The following is a 10,268-nucleotide window of genomic DNA, read 5'->3' as shown; positions in this document are numbered from 1 at the left end:
TACTTTCCATGCAGTGTTCCGTGGATGTGGTAATTGGCAACACCATGTACATTCCCACTGGTCAGAGCCAGCTGGGTCAGAGCCATCAGTGGAGACTAATAGCTGGCCCCTGTGAATAATAAAGCTTGTGTTTCTGTGAGCAATCCAGAGACAGAATGGTCCTTGTCCTCAGAATACTACTCTACACCCGTGGCCCTGACAGAGATCTGATGAATAGTGAGAGCAGCAAAGCTCAAAGTTACACCACTCACAAGTTAAAGAGTAACTGTGAGGGAAGTTATGTAATTCTTTCCTTTGAGAAATACTACATTCAATGGAATTACGCCATTTCATAGTTCATGTGTTTTTCTTTGTTTTTAACAAGTTTAAGATGAGCTCTTTTTTTTTCTTCTTTTGGTCATGACAATTTATTGGTATTTTTACTGTTGAATTGTTACAGTTGGTGACCAGTTTTTATATGCAGAAATAGCTGCTAGACGTTCAAAAAACAGTAAGGAGAACAATTTGTTCATTTACCTGTATAACCTTCAGGCTTTAGGTACATATCATCAGTATATTGTACTATTACCAACCTTGTTGCAATATCACAACACCAAATCTAAAATGTTAGATCACAATTTATCATAGGCTATTTAGAAATTACAACTCAGAGAAAAACATTCCCTCTTTTACAAAACATTAAGAACACCTGTTCTTTCCATGATCAGGTAAAAGCTAGGATCCCTTATTGATGCCACTTGTTAAATCCACTTCAATCTGAATGATCAAGACAAAATATTTCAGTGCCTTTGAACGGGGTATGGTAATAGGGTGCTGGGCGCACCAGTTTGTGTCAAGAACTGCCACGCTGCTGGGTTTTTCACTCAACAGTTTCCTGTGTGAATCAAGAATACCAAGTGTATCAGTTTCCTGCTACCTCGTTACTTTGAGTGGGTATGTCCTGTAAATAGAGTTCTCTAAATGTTTACAAAAGGTTGATCACTACTTGTTTATCCCACTTTGAGAGATTATATTTCATGTCTAAAAGACCTTCAAAATATTGACAAAACTATTCTGGAGCTCTGTGTTTGGACACCCTATCTCATAAAGTCTATTCTATCCGTAATCATGGACATTCGGTGCTACAGCGTGATTGACATTTAAAGGCAATGTCCCCCGTTAGCGGAGACTGCATATGTCGGCTCAATCGGAAATGACCCAAAACCTGTAACGCTTCAGTCCTAATGCTGGTTAAGCAGGCTCTGCCAGGGGCACACACTTAAACAAGCACCGGTCATCTGTTTCCATCTGTTTAAGAGTACATAAGCAAATGTATGTTTATGCTCAAACTGGATCGCAGACCAAGAGCTTGACCGCAGCGACTGTACACGAGACTTACCAGTGCATCATTTCTAGTTTTAGCCATAGGATAATACATTTACAGTATTTTCCCTGAAGTTTCAATAGCGAATTTCATATCAAACTGCAGTATTTAGAAAGAAAAATCTGAGAGCATTGGTGAAATATCCATTCACCATATCCCTGTTCAATTTGTACTCAATAGACTAACTAGAGTTGAGCTCTTCCCTTGAATGCTGTTGGTGAGAAGAACATATCCAATGGTGAGCTTTGCATCATGATTGCAGCCAGGGATCTCTCATAGTCTCCCAAACAGAGCCATCACTAGCCCAAGCATGATTAACAGAGCCATGTGACCAGGCCCCCCTGAAGCTGAGTTGGAAATCTTGATACGTCCCTCTATAGCCGGGTGCACCTTCTTCCTCTCAGCAATGTAGCTGGCCACCACCGATATGTCCATGTCACCTGAAAGAGAAAAAGACACAGATTGTTTGACGTCAAGAACATTTTAATTTTCAACCCTCATGCAACAGTTCACCAACATTGCTTGGTCTGTAATGGTTGTACAACAGAAAATTACCAAAGGTTTCCTGTTCATAAGGAAGTTGTGAGTCTGCAGAGAGGAGCTCACCCATAGCGATAGATTGTCTGTGTCACAAATTGTACTCTTTCCTTCCTGTGCCCTATGTAGTTCACTACCTTTGACCGGGACCCTGGTCAAAAGTAGTGCACTATACAGGGAATAGGGTACCATTTAGGACATAACCATTGTGTTGTAATCTGTTCAGTTCTGTGAGCTCACCGCTGTCATGTTTCAGGTTCTCCTCTTTAATCATGGAGAATCCGTCTCCTCCTTCCACCATGTATGAGGGCAGGACCACCTTGTATAGCCTTCTGTCGTCCAGAGGCTCATAGACTGGCACCCGGCAGTCCGTACAGAGCACACTAATACTCCTAGCGCGCTCCCCAGGGGGCCTCGACATATCATACTCTACATGAAATCCTATTGAGATTGTACAAGAGTGAAATAAAATCAGTCCAAAACACAGCGGGAGACCAAACACCTGTCCTCATTCCTCTTCCTCATGTAGGTTCCTCAATCTGTTGCTGGACCTAACTTATATGTAACCAATATGTAACAAAAACTAAATTCAATAAAGGTGCACAGGCTCTTGGGGATAGACAACTATTAGAGACACACTGAGTGTTCCACTTCAATCAGTGTAGATGAAGGGGAGGAGACAAGTTAAAGAAGGATTTTTAGGGCTTGAGACATGGATTGTGTATATGTGCCATTCAGAGGGTAAATGATCAAGACAGACTTAAGTGCCTTTGAATGGGGTATGGTAAAGTGCCAGGCACACCGGTTTGTGTCAAGAACTGCAACGCTGCTGTTTTTTTAATGTTCAACAGTTTCCTGTGTGTATCAATAGTGATCTGTGGGGGAGTCTTGGATTGTTGAGGGGTAGCTCTCACAGGGAACTGTGGGGGGGATCTTGGATGGTTCAGGTCTCCGATTCGACAAAGTGGGGGATCTGTCGATTTGCCTATGGGCGGGGCACTTGACCCTGGTTGCTCCTGTGGATTGCTCTGGATGGGAGTGTCTGCTAGATGACTGAATGTAATGTAAATGTTGAGCTGCTTCACTGCGGGTAGATTGTATGTTTTAAAAAAATCATTAAGATAAAAAAGATTGGTCCACCACCCAAAGGACATCCAGCCAACTTGACACAACTGTGAGAAGCATCCAGTTGAGTTTATTTTTACAGGGACAATGCACATTAATCAACGTTTCAGTAAAAGTGCCGGTTTTAGCCAGCCGTGCAAATTTTCAACCGCAGTCCCTGAGCAGGTTATTAAAAACAATTACAATAATACAGACAATCATTGAGCACACGCAGAGCAATATAGGACAAGCAAGATGTAGACAGAGCAAAATAGCACAAAAAGCAACAAGACAAAATCCATAAAAGCAACAAAGTGTTTCCACACCTCATAAGCTACAGACAACATGGAAAGCGGCAATACACAACTAGGGATAATGTTCACAAATCTGATTGACCTTTAGCCATGTCTTCATGTTTTTTGTGAAAGTGTGATAGGTGGTGCAGTTACGTGTGTCTGATGGCAGTGTATTCCAGACATGGGAAGCTCTCACAGAGAAAACAGATTGACTAAAGGTGCTTTTCCTTAAGGGAACTATACAGTCACCTCTCATGGCAGACCTTGTGGATCTGCTGCCATATGTTTGGGTTTTCTGTTTAACAAAAGTACTGAGTGGAGGGGGAGCCAGGTCATTTAGGATCTTGAATACAAGACATGCATCGGTATATTGCACAAGATTTTTCCAACTCAGGAGCTCATGCTTTCTGAGGATGTAATAGTGATGATGGCTATTGGGCTTCCTATCAAGCACTTTGAGAGCCTGTTTGTAGACAGACTGAATGGGTTTTAATGTTGTACAGCAAGCTCGGGCCCAACTAGTCAAGCAGTATGTTAAGTGGGGGAGTATCATAGATTTGAAGTACAGTTTTGCTACCTCTGTAGTAAAAAAAATTGTATACATCATAAATTAGCTAGGTTGAATTTGGTTATTTGAATTACCCTTTTCACCTGCTTTTTAAAAGAGAGGTTGGAATTAAGTATGAAGGTACTTAAAATCAGATACCACCTGGAGCTTCTGCCCTGACACATAGACAACTGGCTCAGTTGCATCAGTTGTTGGAGTCAACATTGGCCAGCATCCCTGTGGAATGCTTTCGACCATTTGTAGTCTATTCCCAGACGAATGAGGCTGTTCTGAGGGCAAAGGGGGGTGCAACTCAATATTAGGAAGATGTTCCTAATGTTTTGTACACTCAGCATAACTGCCCCTGCATGATGTCATATTGTGACCCTCTGTACCAATTCAAATAAAACAGTGTCTGATACCTGATACTTGAAGGAATTCCCCTGTGTTCCCTCCATATCTCCTGACGGAGTGCTCAAAAGTCTTCCTCAGAGTAGATCCCTTCAGCTGAACCAGATCATAGGTGCCTCCAAACGGCAACACAGCAATGAGGTCCTCCATCGTGATGGAACCTAACAAAAGACATTTCACTCAGTTTCCTCAGCATTTGCTGGAGTTTATTCTCTCTCTTAAACACACAGGGCCGGTTTCCTGGACACAGATTAAGACTAGTCCTGGAGAAATTGAAAATGTTTTTTTTTTAGTCCAAGATTATGCTTAATCTGTGTCCAGGAAACGGACCCATAAAGGCACACACACCGTTTCGACTCCGCTCATCTATGGATGACCGTATCGATCCCCCTTGGAGGATGCAGGAGCTAACATGGTTCCATTGAAGCTCATCTGCATATTTAATGTTGTGGTGTACCTACAGCGAAAAAACAGAGAGGATTTCAGTAGGTTACAGACTGGCCCAAAGGTACCTCCTTTGGTTAGCTTTTCTGAATACTACTAACTTACCATAGCGTCACAGATTAGGTTTCCCAGGTTGCACTCTCGGAACCTGCACTCTTCAAACGTTCCATTGAGATACACCAGGGTCTCCCCCACATACTGGGAGGAGTAATTTGCCAGGGCCTTTTTCCACTCGTTGACTTCAGCCAGAATACTGGGGTCTGACAAGACGGAATCATATACACTTACTATATACTCCATACAATATAAGAATTCTAATGCGTGTATAGATTATAATGATCCTGATAGTGATAATAACAGTGTTGACGTTTTCATGGTGAACTCATGCTTATCATTGTATTAAGATACAGTGGACAGAGAGACATACTACTGATATATTACAGTATAAATAAAATATCACCATGCACTACAAGTATACAACTACTGTATATCACCATGCACTACAAGTATACTAATACTGTATATCACCATGCACTACAAGTATACAACTACTGTATATCACCATGCACTACAAGTATACAACTACTGTATATCACCATGCACTACAAGTATACAACTACTGTATATCACCATGCACTGCAAGTATACAACTACTGTATATCACCATGCACTACAAGTATACTAATACTGTATATCACCATGCACTACAAGTATACTAATACTGTATATCACCATGCACTACAAGTATACAACTACTGTATATCACCATGCACTACAAGTATACAACTACTGTATATCACCATGCACTCACTGCTGATGCAATCGGAAGTCCATTTCACTGTTTACGTCCCAAATGGCATCCTATTCCCTATATAGTGCACTACTTTTGACCAGAACTACGTCCTTGACAGGACTAGAGGTAGAATTGATGTGCTTTGATTGGACATGAAACAGGCTACGTTGTTATAGAGTTTCTATGGTGCGGAGGCCAGAGGTTCTCTGGCGCTTTCAATTACATTTCCAGTCTGTTGTTGTTGCTTTCATGTTCAGTTCTGGAATAAATCCACTCTAGGCTCCATAATTCCTTACAAAAACATATGACAGTTTTACCAGATGCAAGTGTTCTGAAGAAAGGTTGCCTATGGGTCCTGGTCAAAAGTAGTGCACTATATAGGAAATAGGGTGCCATTTGGGATGCACTTACTGTCAACTTCCCCTCATTTTACTCAGCAGTACTGTACTCACCCTCTGGTACAGAGCTGTCCAGAAGGATGGGGTTGCCTGTGGACTGGAGCACGTTGCCAGCTTCGTCAAACGTTACCTTGAGGTAACCCAGATATTTCCCAAAGGCAAAGGCCTGCACCACAGGGACGTCACGCCCACCCTCTGACCTTACTATGACCGGGTAGGGACCTGCCGGGACCTCAGAGGAAGGCTGTTTTCCTAGAAACGGTGAATGTAAACCATTAAATTGATTAACATTGTTAATATCAGTCATCAGTTGCATTGTAGTCATGCGTACGAAAACAGCGTTGCAATTTATACAACGCCTAAATGACCGTGGGGTGAATAAAGATTCAATGCAGTCTTCTTGCATTGCTAATTTCTGTGCTTTCCCACCACACAAGTGAACTGTATAGGCCTCCGTTCAAAGGGAAACCTTATAGCAATCACTTAATCACTCTCTTAGTCCCTCCCTTAGTCACTTAGTCCTCTCTGGCTCAACTTAACCCACTCTCCCCTACAGTTTATTGAACGTGCAGGTGTGGGAACAAGACAGTTTAATGGCCCTAACAAAACATTCCAACATTAATCATGTCTGCTGCTGTGGAAAAAGCAGTTATCAGCACAGCTCAAGTTAACAAAGAGTAAGGCTATGATTGGCATCACCGGAGAACAGGTAAGGCAGGTGGCAGATACTCATCGTTTCAGCTTTTTGAAATTGCACTAAGGATGAGATGGTCACAGTCATGGGCCAAGAGCTGCTGAGGCATAAAGTACAAACATCTACTGCATGTGTAGCAGAAACAGCATGGTTAGTGTGTTGGCTGAGCTATTAGTGGACCTACTTCCTTGACAGGACTGGAAGAAGAATTTATGTTCTTTTGATTGGACATAAAACATGCTACGTTGTTTTGGACTTTCACGTTCATTTACATTTCCAGTCTGTTGTTGTTACTTGATTTCACTCTTGGATCACTTCTCTTCTTGAACTGCACTGTTGGTTAAGGGCTTGTATAAGTAAGCATTTCACGTTAAAGTCTACACTTGTTGTATTCGGCGCATGTGACAAGTAAAGTTTGATTTGAAAACTGTGAAGACAGCCAGGGACACATGTTCAGTTCTGGAATAAATCAACTGAAGGCTCCTTACAAAAACGATGACAGTTTACCAGATGGTGTTCTGAAGAATTACAGTGGCTAGCTACTATGATTGTAAATAAGAAAAGTAGCCTATAGCAAACATTATGCATACCTGTGTACAGAAAGGTGTTACTATGTCCTCCGATGACCACATCCACACCCTTTACCCTTCTGGCTATTTCTTTGTCTGTAACGAAGCCAGAGTGACCAAGGGCGATAATCTTGTTGACCCCCAAAGTGATTAGTTTGTCAACCTGGAGCTGGAGGGCATCAATCTCATCCTCAAACACTAAGTTAGGTCCTGGAACAAAAAATTGTTTTACACCAGGGTCATCCTCAAATGTAGCTACGTATGGAAAGGCATCTCAAAATCAGATTTGCTCCAAGACAAAAATAGGAAGCAAATATGAAGCAACCTGGACAAAGTGATCAATATGGATCATTGTGAGGAGACAAAGCCTGAATATGAATAACAATGTATTATATATGTATTATGTATTATATATATTAGTGAGTGAAGCTCAATAGAGGGATTGAGGAAAAGAGAAAGAGATTTTAAGAGAGGAAGACGGATGAAGAGGAGCTAGAACTTCAATCAATTGTACCTGTTTGTGACAGAGCAGGCGTCTCCTTTGATGTGTATCCCACCACGCCCACTTTCTTAGAGTCCACATCAAATACCTTATAAGGGAAATAAAGGCCACTGATGCGAGGTGCTAGTGTGTCGTCTGCTTTGATGTTAGCACTGAGGACTGTGCACTTCACCTCCTGGAGAAACGGCTTGATAAGTCCCTCCACTTTATTGTCAAACTCATGATTCCCCAGAGCCTATAAAGATAGTTCAAAACCACAGGAGGCTGCTTACGGGAGGAAGGCTCATAATATTGTCTGAAACGGAGTAAATGGAATGGCATCAAACACATGAAAACCATGTGTTTGATGTGTTTGATACCATTCCATCTATTCCGCTCCAGCCATTACCACAAGCTCATCCACCCCAATTAAGGTGCCACCAACCTCCTGTGTAATCAAAACAAAGGTAAAAGTCATCCCCAATATTTCACCTGTTAACAAAGTGTTAACAGGTGTGCTGCCAAGTTCATTTTAGAAAACAAATAAACATATTTTTAGATTAGTATATCTAATCGAATCGAATCAAAAGTAATATTTGTCTTCATCTAATGTCTACTAGCCTCTGCCCCAAGCTGTCACCTCCCCTGGTTAGTGGAGTATAGGAGTAGAGGCTACATGTCTACTAACAACTGATGGAATAAAAACATCTCTGTGATTGGACATATCCTGGGGTTGGCTTCCTAAACATAATATGAAGATGCCTGGAATTATTCCCGGGCCAGTGTCACACTGGGAATTGTAGTCCTTTGTCAGGACTAGTTTTACCCACTACCTCATTGACACCTTACTCCAGGTTACCTGTCCCTTGTACTTCACAGATGCCCCCGTTGTACCTGTATCTTTTCTTGTTGATGGGGGGGGGGGGGCTTTCAATTTAGGCTACTGCTATTGAGAGTTGTATCGTAGAATGCACAAGGTAAAATGACAAAATGTGGTAGTATATGGGCAGTTTTGTTATCTCATTCACTGATAGACCTTAGAGAGCTTTTCATAAACTATCAGCAATGTCCAGTGGATCAACTACCAGCCCATGTTAGCTAGTTAGGCTAACCAGCTATCTAAATCTTGTAGTTATCATTGCCAGATTATGTGCCCAGAGGCCTCGACTGCCAGGGGGCCCCCATTGATTCTGTCACTCAGGTATCATATGTTACTACACCGATACATCACAATATCTATCAGGACCTTTGCCACCTAGGAAATGTGTGTGACCGGACTTTCTCAAATAGTAGTTGAATACCCCAACACTAGCCCATATTTATATTAATTCTTACCCAACTAGGACTAAACGGCTTACCATTGCATCGTAGCCAAGTTTGTTCATAAAATGTGCAGCCTCTGCTCCCTTATAGACATTAAACCAAACGGTTCCTTGAAATTGATCGCCTGCGTCCAGCAGCATCACATTTTTCTCTCGGTTCCGGATCTCCTTTATTTTCGTAAATCTCCGTGCCACCCCGGCAAAACACGGAGGCTTGGTGCATTTGCCGGAGTCCTTGCTTGTCTCCTCAACCCGTGCGTGGACATCGTTGGTATGAAGCAGCGTGAGTTCCCACTCTTCAGTACAAACATGACTACAGACGCAGAGGTATAATAAAATGCTCTTCACCTGCTCACGCACTCCCATTTTATCTGCTCGTTGCCCGCGCAGTGTATTAGAACACTGAAGTTATCCCCCTACTTTCAGTGACTGCACCAGAAGGCGTGGACTGTTCTTCTCCAATCGTAGCATTTAAGAGAGAGAGAGAGAGTAATTTGGGTAAAATATTGTGCCTTCCCATGTACACATTCTATAGTTATAAAATTGTAGTGTCTTAGCTTTTACCACAGAGGTGTATACAGCATATAAATAACATTTCTCGCTATCTGAATGGTTCAATTCAATCACCACCCACACACTGAATTATGGCATAGCTGCAGGATGTAGGGGTGCTGAGGGTGCTGAAGCACCCCCTGATAGATCACAATTTAACATTAAAAAAATGTTCTCACCAAATGACTGCACTAGGCCATTATGTGCAGAGAAAAATACTAATTTACAAAAATTCCCCCCACCCCAAACAATCGACAGCACCCCCACCCCAAAACATCTTCCTGCTGCCATGCATTACAGCATAAAGATTAAGCACACTAAGCAGACATTTAGACATGCACCACTCCTCTTTGCAGTCACTCCACTCTCTCCCTCCCCTAACCAGTATATGTTTACAGTTGAAGTCAGAAGTTTACAAACACTTATGTTGGAGTCATTAAAACTCGTTTTTCAACCACTCAACAAATTTCTTGTTAACAAACTATAGTTTTGGCAAGTCGGTTAGCACATCTACTCTACAAGTAATTTTTCAGACAGATTATTTCACTTATGATTCACTGTATCATAATTCCTGTGGGTCAGAAGTTTACATACACTAAGTTGACAGTGCCTTAAACAGCTTGGAAAATTCCAGAAAATGATATCATGGCTTTAGAAGCTTCTGATAGACTAATTGACATAATTTGAGTCAATTGGAGGTGTACCTGTGGATGTATTTCAAGGCCTACCTTCTAACTCAGTGCCTCTTTGCTTGACA

At 41.9% G+C, this 10,268-nt stretch overlaps 1 protein-coding gene across 1 annotated transcript; it reads right to left on the bottom strand.

Moving 5' to 3' along the window:
- Positions 1-378: 378 nt before the first annotated feature.
- Positions 379-9,390, bottom strand: LOC139415032 (5'-nucleotidase-like). The gene is made up of 9 exons (XM_071162782.1): positions 8,996-9,390; positions 7,671-7,893; positions 7,178-7,366; positions 5,948-6,145; positions 4,808-4,962; positions 4,607-4,715; positions 4,270-4,419; positions 2,141-2,341; positions 379-1,803 (listed from the first exon to the last, which is right to left on the bottom strand). Exons 1-9 carry the CDS (start codon positions 9,323-9,325, stop codon positions 1,637-1,639), a joined length of 1,722 nt encoding a protein of 573 aa, XP_071018883.1. The 5' UTR covers positions 9,326-9,390; the 3' UTR covers positions 379-1,636.
- Positions 9,391-10,268: the final 878 nt, after the last annotated feature.

This window comes from Oncorhynchus clarkii, chromosome 8, assembly GCF_045791955.1.
Source record: "Oncorhynchus clarkii lewisi isolate Uvic-CL-2024 chromosome 8, UVic_Ocla_1.0, whole genome shotgun sequence".
In the NCBI taxonomy this organism is placed as follows: domain Eukaryota; kingdom Metazoa; phylum Chordata; class Actinopteri; order Salmoniformes; family Salmonidae; genus Oncorhynchus; species Oncorhynchus clarkii.
This window is presented reverse-complemented; position numbering and strand designations above follow the sequence as displayed.

Coding starts and splice junctions, on each gene's coding strand:
- LOC139415032 (XM_071162782.1), bottom strand. CDS start 9,325: ATGGGAGTGCGTGAGCAGGTGAAGAGCATTTTATTATACCTCTGCGTC. Junction 4,716..4,807: donor ACCTAATCTGTGACGCTATG/GTAAGTTAGTAG, acceptor TTTTCGCTGTAG/GTACACCACAACATTAAATA. Junction 2,342..4,269: donor GGAATTCCTTCAAGTATCAG/GTATCAGACACT, acceptor CAATCTCAATAG/GATTTCATGTAGAGTATGAT.